We start from the raw sequence: 27914 nt of genomic DNA, 5'->3' as shown, positions 1-27914 counted from the left end.
ATGTCGGTCGGAAAGCCTCTGACTGACCTCCTTGGTTTGAATTCTGACCGCCTTATTAGGATTACGGCGGTTAGAATTAAAACCGGCTGGCTTGCGACGGGCTCATGGAGACTGTCGGACAGTCGGAAACCAAACATAATCCCATGCAGACGGCATTGCCGCTGTAGGGGTTATGATGTCAGTTTCTGACAGGCTTTCCATGTCAGGCTTTCCAACATGAAAAGCCTGTCAAAGTGACTTTGGGGGCCCCTAGCAGTGCCCCTTTCTCCCTGTGGCCTCTGGTTAGAGCCAAGGTGTAAATCCCTGCACCGTGTGTGCCTGCCACACAGTTCAGGGATTTACACAAACTATCATTTCTCTATGGGCCGTGCATGCCACACAGGAAACACATTCTTAAGAACAATCCTATGTATGTAATTAGACAAACATCCCAGTTTTTCCTAAAAAAAAACAAAAACCTTCATAATCGTGTTCTTATTTTAAGACCTGCAACATTCCTCAAATTGTCCAATCTTGGCACATGTACGACACTTAACCAAAAGCGCTAGGGGAATTTTTGTCGTTGGCGAAATGACTGGAGGCACCACATCTGAAACACGTCCTGATAAACAGCTTTTTAGCAAATTATTGTGATAAGGGAGGGCAATTTTTTTCATTGACCTAATGACCGGAAGCACCACACCTAAAACATTACCCCCCCCCCCCCCAAACAAGCTATCTTGAAGAAATAGTTTCATTGTGTCTAGACATGGACTTATGCACTACGTATATTTATTCAAATGGAGGATCATGCTCTTTCCTTACGATATCAACACAAGCTAGTGAATGTTCATTTTCTTAGCAATAATAAGCACTTCATCAATTTAGGATCATCTTTCTGTCACAACTGGTCTCTTACTTTCTCAGTGTTGCATCCTAACATAAACTGTTCGTGGATGCACTCTTCCAAATTTCCCTCAAACTTGCAAGTGGCAGCCAACTTGCGTAAACGTGTGACATAAATTTCCACAGACACCTGGGGCCTTTGCTTCTGCCTTTTGAGGTGGTACCCCTCAAAGATAGTACTCACTTTTGAGAGGTAATGCTTATTAAGTTTCTTAATACAGGTATCCAACTCACTCAAGTCCTCTGCCTCATTAGCTTCAATTTCTGTGAGATGCTCATACACTTCTTGCCCCTGTGGGCCTAAATAGTGTAGAAGTAAAGCAGCTTTCCTATCTGCCCTTAAAGGACCACAAACTCGGACATAATGAAAAACACTTTTTTCCATCTCGACCACCTAATAGTGGGTTCCCCTGGTAAATTTAAGAAGAAGGGAGGCAGAGTAATGTTTTGCATGCTGTCAATTAAATTAACAAAGTGTATGCACTCCAATGCATATATAGTACATTTAAATAAGATAACCTTTGTGAAGAATACAAGTCTATCACCTCCGAAATGTATTAATCACATAACCACATTTTAAAAGTGTCAGATATCAATGTAAAGTACACAGCAAGAAGTCCCCGATGTATAAGGCGTTTCTATCACCGTGAAATTGTCTGTAAACCATGACGGAAGGTATGTGCATCACTGGGTTGCATTCCTAAGTCACCATGAGCGACATACTGATGAGGCTGTGCAGTTATAGTTGCATACAAATTAGGTGATTCTATCACTGTGAACTGACGATATCTATAGCCCACACACCACAAACTGATGCAAGACTGTGCAGAGATACTCACTTTAAAATTAGGTGTATCTATCACCATGAAGCTGAGGTTGATAGTAGCCTATATGTTTTTTTAATTGCTGCCACTTACTGCATATCGTTAAGTTCTACATCATAAGGTGTGCCCGTCACCGAGCTGCGCTCCTTAGTAGTTGCGATCGTGATGCTGGTGTAAGTTTGCGCAATGATAGCCACATTACAACAAGGTGTGTTCTCACAGTGAAACCGATAACTCGCATAAGGCTTTATTGGACCTAGCCCAATTCATTAAAAAGGCTACCAGAGCATCAAATTGCATCTGTTTCAACAGGAACTTGGGGTTTTCTATCCTGCGTCTCGTCATGCAAAATCGTTGCCTCCATTGGTGCGTGCATATACAGTGGGTGAAGAAAGTCGCTGCGGGAGGAGGCCACGAAGACACGTGCTGATCACGTGCAGATATGTCATTTTCAGAATACAACGATCGAGGCACGCGGGCAAAATTGCAGGTCGCGTGATCAAAAAATGTTAGAGGGGCCAACGCCAATTAAAATAAATGTAAACAAAGTACCTTATCTGTGGTCATGGAACGTTTTTCACCTTTACACACTTTGTTACTGTTGCTTGATCTCGTTCCTTAAACACCAAATTACCAGATGATTCAGACTAATCTTCCTGTAGTCTTATGGAGAAGCCAAGGCCCAGAAAATCTGTACCTTAGGCTGAGACGGCGTCTAGATCCAAATCGTCGCCAAATGTAGTAAATGAAGGTTGGATATGTTGAGATGCAGTCCAAAGATAATTTACTTGAATATAAGAGATCCAACGTCCCAGCCACCTCAGGGGCAGGCAGGAACTGATTTCTCTACATTCCAACTTCAACCCAGGTTCCACATTTCAACCTCTCCAAATACATTCTACCCCTAAACACATTACATAATACAGTCATGTAAACCTAATACATTAGGTTACTACACCCTTGTTTCAGAGGAAGCTCTCGAATGGTTTACATCCTATGTCTAATCATAGCCAAAACGCAGGACTTGTAAACCTGTCCTCCCACACCAGTCCTTGATTCTCCTACTAATCAATGTATGTATCAAACCCCTCATGGAGGTCCTCTGTGCCCATCACCTCCACTCGCACTCCTTTGCAGATGACACCAAAATGTACCTTAGTGTGTCAGGAGAGTCAGACCAATCCACTGCTATATAAAATAATCTTCAATTGATGAAAACTGGACTGGCCACAACATTCTTAAATTTAGTGGCACAACAAACAAATATCTTGTCCTTAGTCCTAATCACACACTAACTTCTCAAACAGACATACTCTGTGCCCATCCTGCACCATTTATTGTATAAAATTGTCCCCATTAAAGCAAAAATAATAAACCTGGAGGATAATTGGGATACTGACCTCTGCCTCAGTTCACATGTCAGAGCATTAGTGAAATTCCAAGTGAAATTGCTTAAACACACTCCTGTATCTAGTGCCAGAAGATCACTCTATGGTAGTAGGTGCTCTGGCGACTCTAGCCTTGTCAAAAGTCACAAGAAATGCCAAGTTGATGGCTAATGTCTTATTTTGTATTAAAAACCAGTGGCAGCACATCTACAGAGCCTCCACACTCCCAGTATACCAAAAGAATCAAATTCAAAATAACCTGCCTCGCCTACAAGTGTATTGAAATTTCTACCCTGACAAACCGCCAAGTCAGTGTAAAAAACACACCAACCATGCCATACTCTTTGTATTTGCCAATATAAAGCAGCACTGAGCAATTATCATAACAATTTAACAATTGCACGCCGAATCTTCTATGCAAAGCAATTGGGAAAGCAAATAATGCAAAGGATATTTTTAAAATTGTTCAAACTTTACAGACCCCAAATTATTTGGGCCACCATTGGAAACCAGTGCCTCCCTGTGCCTCACACTGGAGCACCTTCTTTTAGGATAAAATCCCAAAAATTCAAGATAATCCTACCCTAACAAAGAACACGGTTTATACAGACAACCTGAACCGCACTATTCCTATGGCCCAGGGATAAACTATTAACATTTCTCTCCCCAACAATTCAGGAACTGAAAGCAGCCTTTTCCAATTGCAAATCAGGTTCTCCCCTGGACCCCTTCCCTCCTCATATCATGAGGAAGCTGGGAATAACTCTGAGCCCCATCTGTCTAGAGCTTTTTACCACCTCCTTGGACACAGGTTTAGTGCCCCTTGAATGTAAAAGAGCAAACGTCATCCGACTACTGAAAAAGCCTAACGCAGACCTAGAAACACTTTCCCACTTTAGACCAATATCCCTGCTCCCAGGAGCCTCTAAGATATTTGAAAAGACACTCAATGCCCAGCTAATGTAATTCCTAGAAACCTCCGACCGTCTCCACCCCTCACAGTCTGGCTTCAGACCCCTGGATAGCACTGAATCTGCACTGCTGGAGATCACTGACTCCATTAAATTCACACTGGATGCCAGACACAATGCCGCCCTGATCCTACTGGATCTCTTGGCGGCTTTTGAAAGAGTCTCACATGAAATCCTGCTAAACCGCCTCACCTTTATCGGGTGGAGGGCAAGGCCTTAGCCGGGCTAGATTCCTTCATAAAATATAGGGAACAGGCAGTCTCGCTCAAACCATTCCCCACAGAAACTAAACCAATCCGCTACTGCGTTCCCCCTGGTTGAACTCTGCCCCACTCTTTTTAATATATTTAAGATTCCGTTGGCACATCTCATAGAATCCTTCAGCATCCAAGTAGTTTCCTATGCGGATGACACCCAAGTGCTGCTAACGTATAACAAAAATGACCATAAGGCTAAGGAAAGTTTTGCAGCTTGCATGACGGCAGTATTAGGCTGGCTCAAACACAACTCTCTACAATGCAACCCTGACAACGGAGGTCTTGCTATTTGGACCTGACCCCCAACCAGGATTGGCTAGGGGCCTCGCCATCCCACTGCCTGGCTTCCAACCCAAATGACTTAGCGCGAAATCTAGGGGTCTTAGTGGATAATCACTTAAATCTCAGATCTAAGCAGTGGTCAGAAATTCTTGCCGGATCCTTCGATTGCAGAGGAAATTCATTACATTTCTTCCCTGGGATGCCCCAAAAAAACGTGGTCCAGGCTCTAATTCTATCTAGATAGGACTACGCTAATTTTCTGCATTTGGGACTTCCATACTACCTGATACACAGTTAAAGAAATGCAGAATATGGCCATTCACTTACCTTGTAAGCTTCCAAAGCACTCCTCGATTACTCACTACCGTAAACAGCTACACTGGTTGCAGGTAAAAAAGATGATCATCTTTAAAGCCCTAACAGTGGCGTAATTGGCTTATTACAAAATGGGCCCTGCCTATCTTGTAGAACGACTGACAAACCTCTGCCCGCATAGAGCACTATGCTCTGTCTACCCACCTCCTATCCATCCAACGCATAAAAAAGAAAAGGTGGGCGGCTCAGCCAGGTCACTACTGGCAGCCAAACTTTGGAATGACCTTCCGTTTCCCCTCAGATGCCTTCCTGACATAAAATCATTCCGTAAGCAACTGAAAACCCACCTGTTGAAAGAATAATCAGTCATGCGCTCAGATATGTGCCACCTGCCTAGGGCCGGGACATTCTCAAAGTAGCTGTGCGCTTTATAAATCCCTCCATTCATTTTTTCATTCATTCATCCACAAGGGAAAACTTCCCAGCTGTACCCAGATCAGAAGCAGAGGTGATTGGAGATTTGCAGTACTGGGACCATATATTTGGAATAACCTTTCCTTAGACATCCACAAGACCCCATCAGATGCAAACCCAAAACACACCATGTCCACCCAAGCATTAATGTGACTCACATGAAAACTGATGACACTAGGTCTTTAGTGTGCATTATGTTATTGGTTTCCTTCCTTCTGGGCCCATGTACTCAACAATTCTCCCTCTGTGGTAAATGGATTTGCTACTTCTTTTCCTTCTGTGACACCCCCTCCGCCCCAGTGCATGTTCCATTCATTGTAGCCACAAATTTGTGGTTCTAAAAGGTGTCCTACCCAAATCAGTTACGTTGTGCTATATGTGCTGTACAAATAAATATAGAAATTAGATAGGCAAAGACTAGGATAACTATGTTGACTTTGAATTTGTAATTGTTGGCCTAACTTTCATCTTTGCTTTTCACATGCCATCTAAGAACAGCAGCTTCCTTAGAATACATTCTTAATTTTGCTTCATATTGCAGATCTAAGGAAAGTATATGGCACAGTGCTAAGCCGCCATCACCACCTTGTCAGGAAAACTGATGGTGTCTATGATCCTGTAGAGTATGACAAACATCCTGAACTCTACACTTCTCGTTTTAATACAGATGTAAGTATTGCATTTGTTGTTAGTTTTGTGGGTTTAATGCAAAACAGTTCAATTGATCGTAATTGTGTATAGCAATCAAAAATGAAAATAGTTCTGAAGTGATTAACACAAAAAGACTAATTAAAGTATTTTTTACTAAGAGTGATATTAAAAAAATTCAGTAGTCTTGAATCAGCCACTGCATGCATTTTAAGAGATGATGAATTGGAGCATAGCTTATATGCTGGTGAAATTTGTGGCCAGTATGTAAGAAAAACAATGATCTGAAAAAGTGTCGTTTTTAGGCCTCGCCTGAGCCAGCGCATGCGCTGCGAGAAATTTAGTAAGTGGGCTTTGAAAGTGTTACCACAGGCTTTTGCTGGCCTCAAGCTTGCGGTTACGCGCGCGTGCACCCGCGCAGCCGCCATCTGTCTTTATTCCGTTATGGGTCATTAAGTGCATCGCGATCACTTTCACGGCCGTGCGGCCAATGTTTGTTCTTATTTAGTTAGCTCCAGCGGTATACCCACAGTGTAACTCCAATTGATATTGTAAACAAAGTAAGACCCATACCTCTCCAGTCACCCTCATTTTCAAGGTGGCACCCTCCTTGAATCGAACTTCACCTTCCAAACAAGAACAATGCCTCCAGCAGACTTCAGTGGGATAACCTGCCCTGAAAACTCATGCAAAAAAATCTCTCTGTCATGGATTTCAATGGGCCCACCATCCAAAACCACACACCATTCTTAGGGACTCAACTGATTGAGAGGTATGCAGTAACTTAGTGCAGACAAAATGGGATATTTTTGTACTGGGCCACCATTGCAGCTGTTTACCAACCATGGAACCTTGGCAGGAGTAAGATTTGTATGTGGAAATGAGTCCTGGCTATTTGCTTTAATTTGCAATGTAAGCAAAGCATGCTAATATTGCACAATCCGATTTCAGTTTAATGAGAAAATGTTGGAAACACAACTTTCAAGCATAACCTGAAACTGGGTGAAAGCAAACAGAATATGTGTTATTCACTGCAAGGTTAACGCTGGTTCAAAAAATGTAAACTACTTACTTTTACTAGAAGGGGCACGTAGCATAATAAGGGAAGGGTTATGGCTAAAGGTCAGCTTTCCGAAGCCAAAGAAATAATATTAAAACGTGGAGGGTTAACTATGAGTAAGCTGCATTTTCAGATAAGGTATTTGAAGGAGAGTATTTTATTCCCTACTAATGAGCAACTTCAAACTTATGGTGATTTAAATAAATTGTGGGAACCATGATTTTTCTGCTGGGTACACTGGTCTTCATACCTCTCAATAATCATTTGAGTCTCTTAAAATGGCGAGCGGTTTTGCTGCCGGTCCTTTCCTTTATTAAACATTGCTTTCACACATTTTTAAGTTCACTTTTTTCAGTTACTCCTGCAAGTGCCGTTCGCAATCTTGGAACTGTAAATTTTAATTTAAAAAAACGAAATGGCAGCTGCATCGTGCCATGTTGATGATGCATGCACATACATGTGTTATAATCATAGGTCACCATAGCGTCCTGAGGCGTTCACACAAGTGGCTCCTTATTGTGTGCACTTCGTCCATTGTTTGTTTCTTTTTTGTTGCTGACGTTACATTGGTAAAAAGAATTGCTAAAGCAAATAGATCTAAATAGCAAGACCTACTGGTTTTGTCAATTCCTGTTCTGTATAGAGTCTTTATGCCCAAAAGCACAACTGCACTGTCTAGAGAATCTTATCCCTTAAGTACTTGAGTTGTTTTCTGTCTGAAACGGTGCTTTAAATTTGAAGTCCCTGCCCACCTTTCTTCTCCGGGGGGTGGAATAAAGGCAATTCTCTGCAGGGTTGCTCATAGGGGGGATGTACAAGCAATTCCTGGAACTTAGCTAATGCTGTGCAACGAAAAGTACTTGTGTTACTTTTTTTACTACCACTAGCAGCAATGACTGGAAGATGACCATCCCTACCCAGTTTGGCCCCATTGACGAGCACTTACTGTATATAAAATAGGGCGTTCAGTTGCTTAATCTCTTATTGGCTGGATATCTTTAGTACCCACTGCAGCGAAAAATGACCTTGGATTGGATCCAGGCCGGACTTAGCCGCCTAGTTTAGGACGCCTACTCCTTTGCTCACACTCTGTCCAGTACACTTGTTATCTGTATGCTACATTTACATCTTATGGCAGCAGCACAGTAATAAGACCCTTCCAAAGAATTCTGCAGTAATAACAAAACCTTATGACTGCTTCATTAGTAGGGCAATAAGCAGCGAATTTCCGTGTGAATAGCCAGTAGTCATTAAATATAAATTCAAACTTGAACACACTGCAAAAACAAATATTAGATTTTTCCATACATTTTAAAATCATTTTGATGTTAATTGAGGCTAGTTTATAATGGTGGTGAGGCACCCAAGTGAGGACTGTATAAGGTCAGTAATTTCTAGTAGGTATTACAGCTGTTTACATCTACACAGGATCTGAAATAGCCACATTGTCATTACTCGATCAAACTACATTAGTTTTTGCCTTACTGCTTAGAAAACGCCACCCCATGAAATTGGAATACCACAATCCACGAGCCTTTAAATATTTTAATGGCTTTTCTATGGCTCTGGTGACTCCAGTGGTCTCCCAAGGATGCCAGCAAACCCTTTTTGAGCCTCACACACCACAGCTATATTGCATGTAATACAATTTTGTGATGAAGACCGATATAAGGACGTTTATTTCACATATCTATAACAGTCCACAGTTTACAGTGGGCCATTTGATATCATTAACAAGCATTTACAATGCAACGGTCTCGGCATTGCAAAAGTTAGAGCTATTAGCATTGTACATGACATGATTAATTTAACACGTGAATGTCGAAACATTTTTAGGCAATGAGCTGTCCTTAGCCCCAGGTGTATGGTATGTGGGAGAATGCACTGAACTGCCCGCAACACATATCATTCGTTTGTTTTTGTATTTTGTTCCTCGTGTATCACTATTGGTCCTTTTGTGAAGCGCTCTGACACCTTCGGGTAAAGTCCACGCTATATAAAATTGCATAAATAAATAAATAACGAAGACTGAAATCTACGCACCCACCGGAAGTCAGGCAATGTCGCCTGTGGCGGGGGCGGGCCGCGTCAGGACCGGAAGAGGAGGCATGCGTATCGCGGCCCGGGGCTCCTGTGAGCAGTGGAGAGCCCCGGGCCCGCCAGCAGGAGGTTAGGCGACTGTTGCGGGGCTCCCTTGACCAAGAGGGAGCCCCGTGAAAGGAGCTGGCAAGAGCTGCAGCGGCGGAGTCCCCCGAGATTGCCCCGGTAAGTTAGAAAGGGCTGGGTGGTGCGGTGTGCGGGTTGAGGGGGGGGGAGGGGGGCAGCACTCGTGTGTCTGTGTGTGTGCGCGTGTGTATGTGTGTGGGGGAGGCTGTATGTGCGTGCGTGCGTGCATGCATGGGCGCTTGTGTGTGTGTCTGAGAGAATGCAGCGAGCGTTCGCGTGCGCGTGCCTGTTTGAAATCGCCTCCAAGGCGATGCGCGCGGCCAGGAGTGTCTCCTGGAAAGGAGACACGGCCACAATAGGTTCTCGGCGGACACGCACTTGAGGCTGAAGTGGGATGATAATGGGTGTGGAACTGATGTGGCTAGTGTGTAGTTCATATGGTTTAATGGGAGTGATGTCATTTTCACCCTTGCTGTAGATGTATGTTCCTGAGTGGGATTTCCAGCGAGTTGCTAATCCCCTCTTACTCTAGTATTGGAACTTTCATAGATTCACATGCTTGATTCATTCCCTGTCATCGAGATGGGCGTCCCCGGTACATTAAAAACAAGCATTGGCCAAGCCAATAGGTCTCGCCTTTGGGACCTTATAAGTATTTAGTTATGCAGCACAATATCCTTATTGCAACAACATTAACTGTTGCATGGCTAAACACTTATAAAGTCCCAAAGGCGAGACCTATTGGCTATGCCAATGCTTGTTTATTTCTAAGGTCTTATCTTGCAGCTAGATATATTTGCCAGCGTTTATATATACATGAAGAAAGCAAGGGTAAAGTGGGCTGCATTTGTGTGGCTTCTGTTTACTCCTCTTAGATCAGATTCAAAAATAAATGTTATCATTGCTAAATGTGTTGTTGGCCTGAAAGCCATCACCAAGGTTTCCTCCTTCCATGTTCAAGTTATTGTGTGAGTATCTGTAGTCTGTAATTGTTAGCACTTCACCAGATAGCCATATCACTGAAACTTTAGTGAGAAACCCACATAATAGGTCGAAATAAATTGGGAATTAAATGAGTTGAATTGGCAGATGTTAGGGTTCAAAGACTATTACAGAAGCAACACAACCTAAAATTATAGAGTTATACATTAGAAGCGTCTGTCAAAATACGAACGCAATGTCATTGCACAACTTTTCCATCCTCTAAAATATTTCAAATAAGATCTCCTTGACTCCATGTTTAACAGAGTGCTTGCTATTATTGATATTGCTTTCGTTTTCTTCTCCCATTTGCACAAGACAATTTCACTTCAGCGAAACCTTTCACTCTTTGTGGCTGGATTCTTAGCTTTTAATCAGTAATATTGATTATTTATGCCTGCAAGTTAAAATGGTGACTTCATACTCTCTTAGTAAACAGTTAGCTTAACCCTAATTGTTAAAAGCTATCTCACATGAGGAACATTTTAATATCTTATATCTATATGTAGCTATGGTTTGGATCACAACATCCTCTTGATAATCAGTTCAACAGAATACTAATTGCCCAACTTAAACTCAAAGTTTTGTTGCCTAGTTTGTCAAATGGTCAAACCTGATTGATATTATGGAAAATTAACAGAGGATTTCCTCTTTATAAAGAGCTCTGATACTTTTTTAGACTCTAAGACAATAGGGCATGGCTGGTGTGCTTTGCAGATGGTAATGAATGTTTACGATTATCTCCTTATTAGCTCTTAATTGTTTAGTGGAATTCTCGGAGGATAGCTTCTTGACCAGTATCTTCACTTTAGACATCTGAGAAATGGGCTGATTTAATTTGAACATAGGTATGCGCTCATTAGATTTTGCCTACTTTCCACAGTTAATACAGTCTTAAAAATATTATGCTTAGATAAAGGTTTGTAAATCTGTTTTATAAACTACATATATGTTGGCCTAGTAATTTCATTATATCTACTGAATCAGAAACCACTTAATTTCTCATAATTTTCTAATCACTTTTATCTTATTGGTCACATCTTATACCCTTGTTTTTGTTAAAGCACTACTAAGCGTTCGTTTTTACACATAGAGAGCATACTTTATATAAATAAACTCATTGCTTACATTTTGTATATCTATTCTGCTCTGTCTCTTTATCCTCAATCTCAGGTGTTTTCATTTTTCTGGGTGATTTGACTTAAATTCCTCCTCATGCTCTGCTAAATTTCTTGATCACCCTTGTCAGTTCCTTTCTCAATTTTATATGTCACTAATTGTTTCTGAATATTGTGTGATTTTGTCACACATATATACTTTGTGTGTAATGGATACATTTGAGATGCCAGTTAAGTTAATGTAAACTCTAATTATTTTTTTATATTCCTCAAATATAGAAATGTGGCAAGTCTTAATACAAAAACCTTCATCACATTTAATCAAAGCATTTTAATAGATTTCCTGAAACAAGCAACATATCTATGCTTAGATTTGAGTTATGATTTAGTGAATAAAATGAGTAACTATGGTTTGTAACATGATGTACTTACCATTTGCCAATGAGACCAAAGTCCTTAGTTATGTGGTGTAGCACTGATATTGTTCTGGTTCAAGCTGATGTATGTGGTCTATATGGGAAACATCTCTAACAGTTGTGTATGGTTCCCAATTTCAGCCAATGAATGATCATTATTTGCCTCCCCTATTGTTCCAAAGTTACTTCCTGGGAACACCAAAGCAATTGTATTATGGTTATTTCCTATATTCCATGCTGTATGTAGATATGGTTACTACTTAAACCCCCAGAATATACAAGCTGCTCCGATATTAACATGTTGGAAGGGGAATTGGCAATCATTTTGTTGACAGCAATTTTTTTTAAAGTGCATATGAGTCTGGCCAAAAAAGCAACCTTCGGTTTCTTGTAAAATCTATATCTATACTAATATAATAGAGAGCCCAAACCTTTGAGGCGGGTAATCTCAGGAACCACAGCACCAATCACAACACCCAATACAGCGTTGGAAAGGGCAGTTGCAGCAGAAGGACATAGGCTATGCAGACGCCCACCATATACATTTAAAAGGTAAAAGAACCGTGCCAGCAAAGTAGTCCCTTGTGGGCGTGTCTGCGTTGTGCTGTGGGCGTGTGCTGGGGGCGTGACAAACGCTGGGGGGCGTGTGGTACGTTCCGCCCTTCATGCCATGTCTCATATCGTGTGCTGTAGGCGTGTGCTGGGGACGTGTGCGGGGCACGGGATTACGGGAAAAAAAAGCGAGCGTTGTGCCCAATATTTCATTGTTTTTTCTTCCCAGGTTCTGTACATTCCAGCTCCGGGTGTCCACCCTGCTCCCTTTAAATACCCTGCACCCCATAATCATAACCCACCCTTACTCCTTAAAATACCCCAACACCCTTAAACACTAATCCATCTTAACCCTATAAATATACCCTGTACCCCAAAACCCAAACCTATCCCTAAACCCTAAAAATACCCCTGTACCCCAAAACCCAAACCTAGCCCTGAACCCTATAAATACCCCTGTACCTCAAAACCCAAACCTAGCCCTGAACCCTAAAAATACCCCTGTACCTCAAACCCAAACCTAGCCCTAAACTCATAATATACTCCTGTTCCCCAAAACCCAAACCTAGCCCTGAACCCTAAAAATACCCCTATACCCCAAAACCCAAACCTAGCCCTGATCCCTAAAAATACCCTTGTACCCCAAAACCCATACCTATGCCTAAACCCTAAAACTACCCCTGTACCCCATAACCCAAAACTATATCTGAACCCTTAAAATACCCAAACACCCCAAAACATATGCCTCCGTACCCCAAAACATATACCCCTATACCCATACTTACCTTATCCGAACATTTTAAAAAAGCATGCTTTTACCATTCATGTATTTACAATGAATTTCGTTGTAAATGTATGCGTGGTAAAAGCATATAAAATGTAATGGCATGCGTTACAATGGCATTGCGGAGTCATGGAACTTTCATAATGAAAGTATGCGGAGTGATGGTATACGGAAAGAAAGTTGCGGATTAATGGGTGTTTACCCTTCCCCGGTAAGTACATTGGTGGCACGGCGGCCCACATCTCCAGCAACATACTCATATTTTTTCACCACCGATTTGAAAAATGCACAGGTCTCTCTCATTGATGGCCAGCACCGACATACACTTTTAGACACACCTCCCGCCACAAGTTCTAGAATTGCGAACTTTAGAGCTGGGGAGCTACGTTCGAATCTCGGCATCAGCTCAACATCCTGTGATTCCAGGCAAATCGCTTTGTCTCCCCGTGCCTACCACAAATGAATGTGTTCTTCTGTAATGTAAATTGTGCTCATGCCATGTTGTCGAGTTTGCACTATATAATATTGCAAGGAAAAATAAAGTAGGGAAACTCGAGTTCACACACTACTGAACGCACACTCTTAAGTGCATCAGCAGTGCACTGTGAATCGGAGCGTTTCACAGGCCTGTCACAGATAAGAAATGCTATCAAAACGAAATCCTACAAAACAATATACTGCTGGCCGGCAACAATTCATACCCGGACAACGTCGGGACGGGCTGCTAGTATTAAATAAAAATCAAGTCATTGCATTTAAACTTGGAAGCCTTACTTCCCCCTAGGCGAGGGACTCTTACTCTGAAACCAGCAAAAAAAAGCTAGGTGTGTTGGCTAATTGTATGCATCAATGGCAAGGTTCTGTATTGAACTGCATGGTCACAAGTTTCAATTTCGATTGGTCCACATAGACTTTAATTCTTTTGAAGTTGATAAAACAAGCCTTTTGAACTAAGTAACAGTATTTATCCAGTATCTTTCACTAATGGTAAGGCCCTCTTTGGTATGAATATGTGCTCTTATTTTATCTTATTTGTCTTTGGTAAATCAATGCCTCCTACCACCTTTCTCTGTCGCTTGGGAGCCTGCTTTATCTCGGTACTTGTAAGGCGGCACAGAATGGGATAATTATATAAGCCTACCACCTTGTATTCTTCGAAAACATATGGAAAATTTTGAGATTAAATGGAAATGTGCTTCACATTAATCTATTCATTCATAAACTTTAGCTCGCCCGTGGTCGTGGCTTCCACAAGGGCGGGTCTGGGAATCATCATGCGGGTCAGACCACCTCCACCCCCCCTGCTCCTCCCTCTAAACCTTACTAATCTGAGCTTCATTGAGCACTCCACGCCGGTGGGTGGCAGGATCCGCCACCACCTCCCCCACTGGCGTGATATCACATCGGACAAGTGGGTGCTGCAGTTAATCCACAAAGGTTACTCCCTTCCCTTTCAGTCCCCCCTCCAGCCATGCCACCTCGGTGCCACCGCATGTCGGGGTATCATTTGGTTCTTCTCCAACAGGAAGTCACGGCCCTCTCGTCCAAGGGGGCCATCAAGTGCGTTCCGGGGCAGGAAGTTGGAAGTGGTTGTTATTCCCACCATTTTCTGGTCCCAAGAAGGACAAGGGGGGCCTGCGCCCCTTCTTGGACCTCCGGGACATCAATTGCTTCCTCTGGAAGGAGAAGGTCAAAATGCTGACTCTGGCTCAGGTCTTGGCTGTCCTAGACCCTGGAGACTGGATGGTAACGTTGGACTTGCAGGACGCTTATTTTCACATCCCCGTCCTGCTGGACCACCGGCGTTGCCTGCGATTCATGGTGGGCCAGGAACATTTTCAGTTTGCCGTGCCCCGCATTCGGCCTTACCAGCGCCCCTCGGGTGTTCATGAAAGTGATGGTGGTGGTCACAGCTCAGCTGCGCAGGTCAGGGGTGTCAATCTTCCCCTAACTCGGCGTCTGGTTGTTGAAGGTGGGCTCGCCCCAGGCAGTTGTCACCCACCTTCAGACTATGGCTGACCTCCTGCATTTGCTGGGGTTCTCCATATATGTGCTGCAGTCGCACCTGAGTCCCTTTCAGAGGCTCCCCTTTATCGGAGCGGTTCCGGATTCGACGCGGTTTCGGGTTTATCCTCCCAAGCAGCGAGTCTGGGATATTCGGGCTATGATTCCGATCTTTCAGCCTCTCTCCCGGGTTTCGGTCAGAATGGTCCTCCGGCTCCTGGGCCTGATGGCCTCCTGCATCCTGCTAGTGCAACATGCCAGGTGGCATATGCGGTCTCTGCAGTGGGACTTGAAGTTCCAGTGGGCGCAGCATCAGGGCAACCTGTCCGATCATGTCTAGATCTCGGAGGGCACTGCACGACAATTGCAGTGATGGCTCATGAATCGCGATTGGGTAAATGGCAGATCCCTCTCCTTTCCACAACCGGAACGCACGGTGGTGACGGATGCGTCCTGGGATAGGGAGGCCACTTGGGAGAGGTCTTTGGTCTCCAGCAGAGACCCGGCTCCATATCAACCTCTAGGAGCTTCGGGCGATCCGACTTGCCTGGGGAAGTGTGGTGCAGGTGTTCACGGACAACACCACCGCCATGTGGTATTGCAACAAACAGGGCGGGTGGGGTCCTGGACCCTATGTCAGGAGGCTCTGCGCCTCTGGACATGACTGGAACATCAAGGCATTACCTTGGTGGTTCAACACCTGGCAGGTTCTCTGAACGCAAGGGCGGACAAACTCAGCCGCCGGTGCTTGATGGATAATGAATGGCATCTAAACTCTGACGTGTCGCAAGGTCTCTTTCAGCAGTGGGGAGAGCCTTGGTTAGATCTATTCGCCACCGAAGAGAACGCGCAATGTCATCAGTTTTGCGCGTTGTAATTTCCAAGGCGGCACTCGCTCGGTGACGCTTTTCGTCACGAGTGGTTGCGCTCTGTTGTACGCCTTTCCGCCTATACCACTTCTGCCCAGAGTGCTGAAGAAGATTCGGCGCGACCGGGCCCGAGTCATCCTTGTGGCTCCGGATTGGGCATGAAGATACTGGTATCCCGAGCTACTCAGCAAGGCGATCGATCCCCCGATCCGACTGCCTCTTTGGGAGGATCTTCTGTTGCAGCAGCAGGGGACTGTCTTGCACCCGAACCTGTCCAGCCTCCACCTCCATGCGTGTAGATTGAGCGGCGGCAGTTAACAACTTTAGATCTTTTTCCCGAAGTCTGTGATGTCATTCTGGCAGCCAGGCCTTCCTCCACAACAACGGTATACGCTTGCAGGTGGAACAAGTTTGTGGCATGGTGCACAGCGAAGGCTGTGGATCCCCTTTCTACCCCTCTTTCCGAGGTTCTTTTGTTCCTTCTTTCTTTAGCCCAGCAGGGCTCTGCTATGGGCACTATCAAAGGCTATCTCTCAGCCATTTCCGCCTTTCTACGGCTTCCTGATCAGCCTTCTCTTTTTAAGTCCCCGGTTACTAGCGGTTTTCTGAAAGGCATTACGCACACGTTCCCTCCTGTGCCGTTCATCATGCCTCATGTCTTGATGTTTCTGATGTGCGCTCCCTTCGAGCCCCTTCATAACTGCCCCTTGTGTCTTCTCCCCTTAATTCTGCTTTCCTGGTTGCTATCACCTCTGCCAGAAGAGTGAGTGAGCTCCAGGCTCTTTCTTCAAAACCTCCTTTCCTTTCTGTTCATCCGGACAAGGTGATTTTAAGGACCCGTACTTCTTTCTTGCCAAAGGTTGTCACACCCTTCCACATCGGGCAGACCATCACTTTGCCCACCTTCTTTCTGCCTCCTCATCCTTCCAGAGAGGAAGAGAGGCTCCACTGTCTGGACCCATTACTTGCGCTCACCTTCTACCTGAGTCGCACACATCAGTTCCGGGTGGATGACAAGCTCTTTGTTGGCTACGTGGGCGCCACAAAAGGTCGGGCAGTGCACAAACGGACCATCTCTCGGTGGGTCGTTCTCTGCATTAAGGCCTGTTACCCGTTGGCTAAGAAGGAGCGTCCTGTGGAGCTGCGTGCCCATTCTACAAGGGCAACGGCAGCCACTACCGCCTTGGGACGCGGCGTTCCCATGCAGGACATTTGTCAGGCTGCTACGTGGGCCTGGCTGCACACGTTTACCCAGCATTACTGCCTTGACAGTCCAGTCCAAAGAGATGGCTTCTTTGGCCGTTCTGTTCTCCGTGACTTTCTGGTGTAATCTTGTTCGCAGGCCCACCACCGGGGTTGGTATTGCTGGGGTATCTATTCTAAGGTAAGGAATCTATTACTAACGTGTCTCTTTCAGATGCACAAGTTACTACTTGTATAACAATATATCTGTAAGAGACATTAGTTAGTGATAGATTCCTTACCGCCCCACCCATCCTCCCCGTTCTGCGAGCTGATTACTAGGGCTAAGGTCATCCCTTTCAGGGACCTAGTTTTCAATGCACCAGTGGTCAGTATCTTGCATGGCTCTGCTTTCCTGCCGCGGCAAATCGTGTACAGCACTGACGTCAGCGCGCATGGGTGGCACCTAAGTAGTCTCTGTGACATCATCTTGTTGCTTATGACGCCAGTGACGGACGCGGAGCCGCAGGACGCCACCTACTGACACGCAGGGGTACTGCTAAGCAAAACTTTCTGGATCCAGTCTGACGCCTGGGGATATTCTACGGTAAGGAATCTATCACTAACTAATGTCTCTTACAGATATATTGTTACACTAAGTGTGCATTAAGCTAGTTTTGAAGGCCGCTTGTAAGAATGCCACCATCGTCAAACACACAAATGGCGTTTCCAGTTGTTGGAGGACAAAAAGTGCAGAAGTGTGGTTTCTTAAACTAAGCTTACACACTAATGGTACAATAAACTTTTTCCTCTCAGTTTCATAAAAAGCCCAGAAATATAGAATATGTGAAGTTGTTTTTTTTAATAATGCATCACATGGGCACACGGGAAGATGATTTAATAAATCCATATTTGCTGGATAGCCCAACATTAAAGGAATATAATTTAACCGGTATCTAGTTAATAGATCTCAGTGGTGGGTGTTCACAACAAAAGAAAGATAGGAAGATATCCCAGACAACACGAAGGGTAAGGCCTGATAAAAGATTACTGTGCATTTTGCTTTATTACTTTCCCATTTGCACGATTACATTTAGCTATAAAAAGATCTTTCAGTCTTGTTTTGGGATGGGATTCATAGCTAGGAGTTTCATAGAATTCTTCCAGGCCAATAGATGTGACGGTCTGTCTAACATAGGTTAGCCAGGGGATAGTAGTTGCGCGGTCAAGCTTCTTAATATCACTTATGATGTGTTAGTTAATTTCGACTTTTTTCCTCTTCCATATCGTTAGCCATTGCATATAGCGGAGCCATTTTGATGATATCACTGATATATGGTAAGCCTAGTTCTTTATGAGCAATAAAGTTGGAGCACGTACCCTTAATAGATCATAGTCTTTTTTACAAACTTGTCTTCTATATTTTGTAGTGCTTCAATTTGTGCAGTGCCCCATATTGCAGACCCCATATGTAGTTATAGACATGGTTTTTGCTTGATACATTTCAATCAATTCCTGTATTGGTTAACTGCCTCAGTTTTTTTTGCAAATTTAAAGAGAGTATCAATATAAGATTTGCTTGATTTGTTATCTCTTTCCATTTAAATTTGGAATCAAACAGGATGCCTAAATAAACACATTTTTCAACACGTTCTATGCTTTTACCCTCTATATGGAACTTCATTGATCACTTGTTATCTCCACCCACTGCCAAAATGAAGATCTTCATTTTAATCACATGCAAGGCGAGGTCCGCCATAAAGGCTGAGTAAGTCGCTATAGAATTTTGCAAGACCATTGGAGTTCTGGCCATCAGGACCACATCAACTGCCTATAACCGAATTGGAAGGGGTGTGAAAGCAGCATGTGGAACGTCTTTAGTTTTATCAATCATGACCTAATTTAGTTTGTTAGTGTACAATGAGAATAGAAATGGAGCAAGGACGCAGCCCTGCCTTACACCTTTCTCAATGTTTAAAGATTTGGTGCACTCCCCTTGCTTCCCAAAAGGGAACCCGCGCAACTGCCTCATCATATATTTGTCTTATGAATCTAATTATCCCTACCTCAACTCCCATGTCCTCCATAATGGACAATAGTTTACTGTGGGCCACGCAGTCAAAAGCCGCTGATAAATCCATGAAGGCCATTTAGAGTTCGCCTTTCTTTGCAAAGGCATATTTGGAACTAGTAAAGCTAAATTGAGACACTGGTCAAGTGTCCCCCTGCACTTCCTCAAACCATATTGTACCTCGGCTAGGAAAACATTTTTCTCCACCCAATCTTCCGGCGTGTTAAGCAAGAGCCTACCCATTAGCTTTGCTGAGCTGTCTATATGATAGATAGAGCGGTAGTTAGCTCGGTTTGAGCCAATCCCCTTCTTATAAACCGGGATAATCACAGATTGGTTCCATGAGGGCAGCGGGCCTGTTTTAATCATTGCATTAAACAGTGGTCAATAGGGGAGCCCATCGAGATTTATTTGCAAGGAAAAGATCCACCGGAACCCCATCTGGACCGGCCGCTTTCAGGGTGGAAGACTGGGAAAAGGCAAGCTCAATTTCTTTGATTTAAAACTTCAACATAGGAAACTCACTTTGACCTATATCATGGGCCTCCTCACTGATATTTCCCCTCTTTTGAAAGATGGTCTGAAAATAGGTTACCATGGTTTACTCGTCAATATGTGAGCCAAGTGATGGCCCAATCATGTCTGGTAGTAAAGGAGAGTTAACCACTCTCCAAAATGCTTTATTATCCTTGGAAATTGAAGCAAGTTGTAAGTTTTCCAATGTTTCTTCTTTAAGCTGGTTCTTTCTTCTTTCCCTAGCTAGCTTATATTCTACTCTACAATTATTTATTAGAACATTGTTTCTCTGTTGAATTTATTGTGTTGTTTTAAGCTTAGCTGCAGCTTGGGAGCAGTTCTGATCAATCCACCACATTATAGGGCAGGTTTTTTTATGGATTGGGCAGGTTAATTAAAATCTAGTACATTCCAAAATCTTTTCAAATGCTTCAACTAACTGCTGTTCATTCGCTTGAGGATCTAAGCACAGAAAAACCTAATTTTTATTAATAGATACAATCTTAGTAATTAAGGTATCTACATCTACTTTATCCCATCTTAGAGTTTATCCATTCTTTCTTTGAAGGGTTGGATTAGGGACAAGTGTACCACTCCTTGTCTTATGTTCTTACAATTGGTAACTATATATGATTAAATCATGGTCACTAAAACCTGTCATCTTAACCTTTGGATTATTTGAAATTCTGCTATAGAGCTCAGAGGAAATTATATAGTTATTAGCTGTACAAGACACTGACCTATAAAATGTAGGATCTAGGCCACCTGTACTTGTATTTATTTTATTTTTAATTTCAAGTTACCAGGTGATCAATAAATTATTTAACGCATTACCATAACTTACATGACTAAAATGACCTATTACGTCCCCATTATGGTCAATTACCCCACATAAACGTGGCACAACACTAGGGCATCTATTTATATTTTAATCACCCATCCAAGTGATTTGTAGGGGATTAGGATGGTGATCAATCAGATCCTCCATAGTTCTCCCAAGGTCCTCTACATCCATGGCTGGGTTCACAAAGTTATTGTTGTCAAAATGTATTAGCATTATATTAATACTGTTGTGACCTTTTACAACAAATATGTGAAAGTAAGGTAAATTGTTCCAGATTCATGTCAGAATGCCACCTTTTGCTCTACCCCTTATTGATCTAATCACTGGAGTTTGAAAAGAGCGATAGCCGTTTAAGTTAACTGGGTCTTCCTCCCATGTTTCTTGGAGACAGATAATGCGTGAATTTGCCAATTCTTTATACTAGTCTGTTATCCTTTTTATTATTACACCCAGCTATGTTCCACGTAAGAAATATGAGGTTATTTTCTCCTGAACATATCATATTTTACTTTAAGTCAAGGAATTCTGGTTCACTCATTGCTACTTCAGGCTTCTGCACCTCAAGTTCACCAGCATTTAGCTCCACTGGGTGTTTTCCTAACAAATCCTTCTTGTCAATTACAGAATAGGCTACCTGCTTTGGAGATGTGAGTCAATCACAGCTGTTTAGATTCTCCAATGCAGCATATCTATTTCTAGTAGGAATGTCTACAGTTTCCCTTAATGATAGCCAATTTGGACTGCCTAGTTTATCCATTAGTTGCCTAAGAGTCATATATAAGTAAGGACAGGGAGGTTTGTAGAAAAAAACCCTGCGAAACAATATAAATCTGGGAGGACAATGTGGCCCCCGAGGCGAGTTGACTTAGAAGGTCCCTCACCATTTGTGAGTTGTAAAAATTAAGTACTATACAGTCACCCTTGATTGTTGTTGGCGTGGGACCCACCCAAGGAATTCTCCTGGCCATAATCAAATGGTCCTGGAACAAGTTGCCAGCTCTGGTAAACCTTGTGAGCCAGTGTCGCACTGTATACATAAGTTGGCTTGTGGATTCTTGTTGATTTTCTCTTAGGGCTGGGACATTGGCCATTATTAAAACAAGAGGGCATGCAGCTGGAGGTAGGGCTAGAGAGTAAGGTTTTTTTCCCTCCCGTTAATACCCACATATGTCATCTTTTTCAAAGACATTTGTGTTCCACTCTAAGAGGTCTACTTCTGCTTCTGCTATACCCTCCCACGGGTTAGTACCTTGAGGCCCTGCATTCTCTACTGCTTCATTTAACCCTTCATTAGTGTTGGCATTCGGTGTTGGTGTCGATCTATGATTTATGTTAGCTGGGCAAATTAGATCTGACCTTGCTTTATATCTGGGGAGGCAAGTGATGCAAGCTTACCCTGGAGGGGTGATTCAGATTCGACTTTACAGGAGGCTGCATATATTGTGTCGTAGGACCCTCTTCTCTCAACACTACTGTCTTAATAGCTACTAATTATTGCATCATCCACTCTATAGCGGCCAGGCAGGAAATAATAGGTTGTAATAATTGAACAAAATGATCACACACTTTATCACATATTTCTGACCAGTTCGTAGTTGAAAGTGATTGAGGTAATGAACCATTGAATTAATCTTGTGGATTAGTAATAGGTTGAGTCGATAATCTCTTTTGTGCTCTTTTTGAGGAGTTCAAAGAAAGATCTTTACTAACACCTCTTTTCCTTTAGCGGGTAGATCATTGACTGCAAGGGTTAAGAGTCTAGTGCTGGGCTGTGTGATCGTGGGTGACTCGGGAAAGAGATCTTTCAAACTCTCCTCTGGTGTAATCACAGGCTGACCCACAGGATCAGACATCGCGGGCACCCCCTGCTCGCCACTCCCACTTCCCAAGAAAAGCCTTTTTTCTGTCCAAGCTTTCTCCTTTGCAATGGCTGTTGTTGCTTTGATTAAAAAAAGAGTCTAAGGATGTTATAGTTACGCCCTCCTCCAGTGATGGATTTATCTTCTTCTTTCCCTTCTTGGCTCCACAATAGTTTAGAATTGAGTTCCAGGCGTTAGAGGGGGGACCAGCCCAGCCTCTGATGGGCGTGGACGGCCCTGCCCTTGGCACGGGTGCATCCTGGGCGTGTCCTCGCTCGCGTCCTTGGCGCATCCACAGTCGCGTCCCCACTGCGGGAGCTTGGCACGCTTTTATGCAAGAGTCCTCAGAGTCCTGAGGAGCAGGGGATGATGGGAGATGTGGTCTCCCCAGCGGTGAAGGCACGGCAATCCCCACAAGCATACTGTTGGTGGCTGATCTATTAACAAATTAACACATTTCAGCTCCACTCATGCCTCAGGTTTTCAAAGCATGAGTTAAATAGTCTCCACACTCCAAACCAGTTTTGATTGGCCATCCTTTTTTCAGCTTTTCTGGGATTTAGTTTCTTTCTTTAGTATGGAAAAATGGTTTTCATCTTCCATCTTGATCTAGCTCAACTTGACATGCTGTAGCTGTTGAACACCGCCCACTATATTTCTTTATATTTTTTCATCTGATGAAATATGAATTTTTTTCTGGAGACTGAGTAGCAATATCATGTCTTGCCATTTATTTATTTTTTACGTTTCTATAGTTATAACATTTCACTGTTTATGCCATACAAATGATACATATGCTTAGAATTTTTGGCGCTATTTGCTCATTATAAGATACGCTAGTCTTGCACATCTAACTTGCTTAAGAGAGGACAGAACCATGGTGCTTAGAGTTACCCTAGGGCACAGCTTTATATAACTGGTGTAAGGCAGGTAGAGTGGAGTGAAGGCATGAGGTGAGTACCTATTTTCTTTGATTGCGGGGTGCTCTTTTGTTGGTTTAAGATCTGCCTATCACCTGTTCCTGTGTGTAGTTGGTTCGCTGTGGTGTTTTTTTTGTTTTTATCGTTTAATTCCTTTGTCATATGTCAGGGGAATGAGCTTATGATTGCTGAATGGGTCATGCCCAGTAGTGTAACAAAAACCTGGTTCTTCATTCTAAGCTTGTAATTAAAGTTAGTGAAGGCTTGTCTACAAATCTTGAGATAGTTTCACCTATTACGAGTAGTATTAGAGTGTTTTAGAACCCTGGACATTGTATATCAAGGGACCTGCTTTTGTCATCTGAGGTTTGCATGGCAGGTAGTGTGAGACTTAGTTGACTCGAAGTCCATAGTTTTCACATAATGTGGGGCCAATCTTTGAAAGTAGTCTGGTTCTGTGCCTTTCTCTTATAGCAGATAATGTTGAATATTGCCAGTTGCTGCTCTGTAGCCGCCAGTTGCTGCTCTGTTGCAGAACAGCCCACGGGGGGCTGCCACGTTGTCCCATCGCACCCGGGACTGCACTTCACAGAGTCCCCGGGGGCGCACACTTGCCGCGTCATTTCTCTGCGCCAGGAGGCTCTTTAAATTCCCTGCAGGGCTCCCGCAGCGCGGGACGCGCACGGGCCAAGGGCGGGCCTGCTGGCGCCCGTCAGAGCCAGGAGGAGGCGGGGCGGGGCCATACCATTTGGCTTTGGGCTCATACCTGCTGCACGAGACATTAACAAATGGCGGTGAATCGGGGACTAGGAGGCACAAAGCCCACAGCGCCAAAGACACCGGGGACATCAACACTAGATAGATATCTATTACGAGCAATGAAGGCAATAGAAAAGGAGATACAAACAGCGGAGAGAAGACCATCAGTAGAAGGTGGCCGTGCAACCGATATCACCCCAGTGGAAAGCGGTACTATTAACATAATTGAGGCCATCACTGGTAGTGAATTACTGAACAAATCCCCATCACTTCCTATATTGGACCCGGAGTCAATACACAGCCAGGTGACCCCAGAACAGGTGCCTGCCCATTCAGAGAATACTATGGCCCTGAAAAAAAGGAGAAAGGCTATGCATCTTGAACCGTCCTCCTCTACCCATACCAGGTCAAAGAAAAACAGTAAAGGCCTAAGTGTGGTTACCGGGGATGGGCCCCAAACCCGGAGCAAGTGTATTGATAATCCCAAGAATGCAGAGTTTCCCCTTCCCAATTCGCCTGAGATGTTAGTATGCCTCTTCGAAGAATATTTGGCAAGAACCCTCTGCCCACTAATCTCGAGACTGGAAAAAATAGAGGCTGACATTGAACTGTTGTTAAATGCAGTAACGGGGATTAGGGAGGGAATGGACGGGGAGCGGAGGGCCGGGCTCAATAGGAAGGTGGGTGCAGAAGATACTTTACTAGTACATCATGACCTCCGCAAACAGGGAACGGAAATTAGGGATCAAACTAACAGTCTCCTGAAGCTGCACACTGGTGCTAGGGCCAGAACGGAAATAGTACCTGTACCAAAGAAAGCCCTAGAAACGGGCAATAGGTTAGATTGCCCAGCAGGGGAAAGGGGAAAAAATCTATTACCCGCTGCCCTAGGAGAGAGGGAGGAAAGCAATGCACCAGCAGGAAAACCCCCGCTAGTCAACCTGGAATCCAGTCTAGCTAGAGGCGATGACAAAATCACACTCCATCTCCCACCCGAATGTTCCCTGTATGTACTAGTGCTAACTAATACCCCATCTCTCACAGAAAATCAAAAGGAATCCCATGCGGGGCTTAGGAATAAGGTGAGCCACTGGTTGGCTCAGAAGGTGGACCTATCAAATGCTTACTTTGGAGACATTTTACTTGTAAGAAAGGTTGGGTGGGTTGGCCCTATGCCTAAAAAACACATGGGAGATTGTATTGAAATTAATTGCAGATCCTGATCGCTAGCAAAATGGCTGGCTGACCGGGGTTCGACACTAGCAAACCAAAGCCCAGGACAAGGCCCTTAACTACTGCCACTGGCCCATTTTTACAGGAATCTAGTACCTAATGAGAGGGCACCGATGATGAGTAGGTATGGCCTCTTGTATGAAGCTACCAACAGAGGGCCCAGGGCTTTAGAACTTAGAAACAGACATTAAGTGAAGGTAAGGGACTCATTGTAATAAAAGGGGCACAACCAAATGATCGCGTAAAGGATAACTTAAACTGTCCTAGTACAATTGTACAGTCCAACATGCTTCCCGAAGGTGGGGGGAAATATTTGAACAACAGAGACCCCCAGATAAATAATGCAAATTTAAGTGACCTAACAATTCTGTCTTGGAATGTGGCGGGTATCAATTCTAAGCTTAATGATTCTGAATGGGGTGCTTTCATTGATAAATACCACATATGCTTATTTCAAGCGACCTGGGCTGTAGAGAAAGTGTATAAGCTAGATTTTACCACCTTTAGTATCGAGGCAAAGAAGGGGCTAATGGGTCATCCTGCAGGGGGCATACTGATATGGGCGAAAAACTCCCTGACAGGGAAGATCAAAAGCTTCATCCTTGGTTGTGAAGACATACTTGGGCTGGAAATATCTTTCCACAAGGGGGTGTCCCCCTGAAGATCATGAATGTATACAACCAGTTGAGTACTCCACATAGGCCCTCCGAAACACTGACACTCTCGGGGAACCATCTTGACCTAGCAAGAGGGAGGCACTGGCTAATAATGGCCGGTGATTTAAACATCACCTTTGAGCCTGTTGACTATATCCAGGAACTTATGGATGGAGAATAATTATGTACTCTCCGACCTCCAGACGGGCTTCAGGGAGTCCACGAGCACAACGGATCAGGTCCTCCGATTCCTTATGATAATTTGGAAGGAAGTGGTCATCAATAGAGGTCACCTGTACGTTGTGTTCGTAGACCTAAAAACAGCTTTTGATTCTATTAATAGAACCCAACTGTGGTCCATTCTGAGAGATATGGGTCTACCGCCATACCTGCTTAACATCCTGGTCCGCTTGCATGTAAACAACTTTGCAAAGGTTAGATGGAATTCGAATGGTGGACTCACGGGCAACATAAATATCCAAAAAGGTTTCCGCCAGGGATGCTTCCTGGCCCCTACTTTATTCACACTTTTTGTGAATGGAGTTCTAGATGAGCTTTTTAATTGTGATGGAGTACCTCCTGAAATGGCAAGCAGAACTGTCCTATGTATGCTATTTGCGGATGATACCCTATTGATTGCAAAAACTCCAAGGGGAATCCAGAACCTCCTCAATAGATTTGAGGGGGTCTGTAATTCTAGGGGGCTTGTAATCAATTGTGGCAAGACCAAATATATGGTGTTCAACCCCTACAGGCACCAAAAGGGAGAGTTGCTTCTCAACTCCCAAAGCTTGGAGTGGGTAAAATCCTTCGATTATCTTGGGGTTCGAATTAATGAAAATCTCCCTTGGTCGGACCAAATAGAAAAGAGCACTCTAACACTCCAACATATAGTTAGTGCAATAAACAAGAGGGTCAAAACTTCTCCATACAGGCCAACATCCCCATTGATAGAACTCCATAGAGAAAAAGGGCTAGGTGCAGCACTCTAAGGAGCGGAACTCTGGGGCTTAGGAAACCTAAAAGGTCAAGTCTTAGCAGAAAATAGGTTCATCAGGATAATTTTAAATCTACCTGTGAACACCCCTCTTTTACGCTTGAGACTGGACCTTGGCCGTAGATCCATTGCCCATTTTGCGATCTTGAGGGTATTCATTTTTTGCATCAGGATCTGGGTCAATAACTCTCAAGTCCCTCTTAGAAGCTGCTTAACGGAGCTAATTAACCTCCACAAAATGAATTGGCGTGTCAAATGGCTTGGAGGGATCAGAGACTGGTTTTATAAACTTAGTATGGGTTTTGTCTGGGATTTCCCAGAAGGCATTAATAAAGAGATGGTCCCTGAAAAAGAGGTTCTGGGACTACCAAGACCAGTCTATTTTAAATTTGAATGTCCACGGTACACTGACCTCTTCCTTTCTCGAAATAAAACCCAGCTATAGCTTTGAACTGTTTCTTGATGAGGTTGAACCACCCCAGGCGAGAATGTTGTTTTTACAATTCAGATATGGTACCCTGCCTCTAAATTCAGTAAAGAGCAAATGGGGACATGACTCACTCTCGACATGTCCTATGTGTCACTCTGCCATAGAGACTAGTAGTCACTTTATTCTTTATTGTACAGCTCATGCAGACTTTCGTAGGAACTGGATTGCACCAATTTGCCGCCTGCTATCATGTCGAATCCCGGCAGATACAATGAGAATTTTTAAATCAGAGTCGACTAGATGGCTGTTTTTTGCACTTTCGAGATTTTTGTTATATGCGTGGTGGAGGAGAGCGAAGACTATGAAAAACTGCCTAGCTGGTAAATTGTGATTATGAACTGTGATAATCAAGGCATTTGTAAAAAGGCAAACGAACTGTGATCAATACTATAG

The 27914-nt window shown here is 43.7% G+C and overlaps 1 protein-coding gene across 1 annotated transcript in view; it reads left to right on the top strand.

Annotated features, from left to right (window-relative positions):
• AASS (aminoadipate-semialdehyde synthase) overlaps positions 1-27914 on the top strand; it is a 579454-nt gene that overhangs the window by 233357 nt on the left and 318183 nt on the right. The window contains exon 8 of the mRNA XM_078680774.1: positions 5938-6065. Coding sequence (XP_078536900.1) covers positions 5938-6065 — 128 coding nt within the window. The remainder of the gene's footprint in view (positions 1-5937; positions 6066-27914) is intronic.

This window comes from Lissotriton helveticus, chromosome 1_1 (assembly GCF_964261635.1).
Source record: "Lissotriton helveticus chromosome 1_1, aLisHel1.1, whole genome shotgun sequence".
Classification (NCBI taxonomy): domain Eukaryota; kingdom Metazoa; phylum Chordata; class Amphibia; order Caudata; family Salamandridae; genus Lissotriton; species Lissotriton helveticus.
The sequence above is the reverse complement of the archived record's forward strand: the minus strand, read 5'-3'. Positions and strand labels throughout refer to the sequence as shown.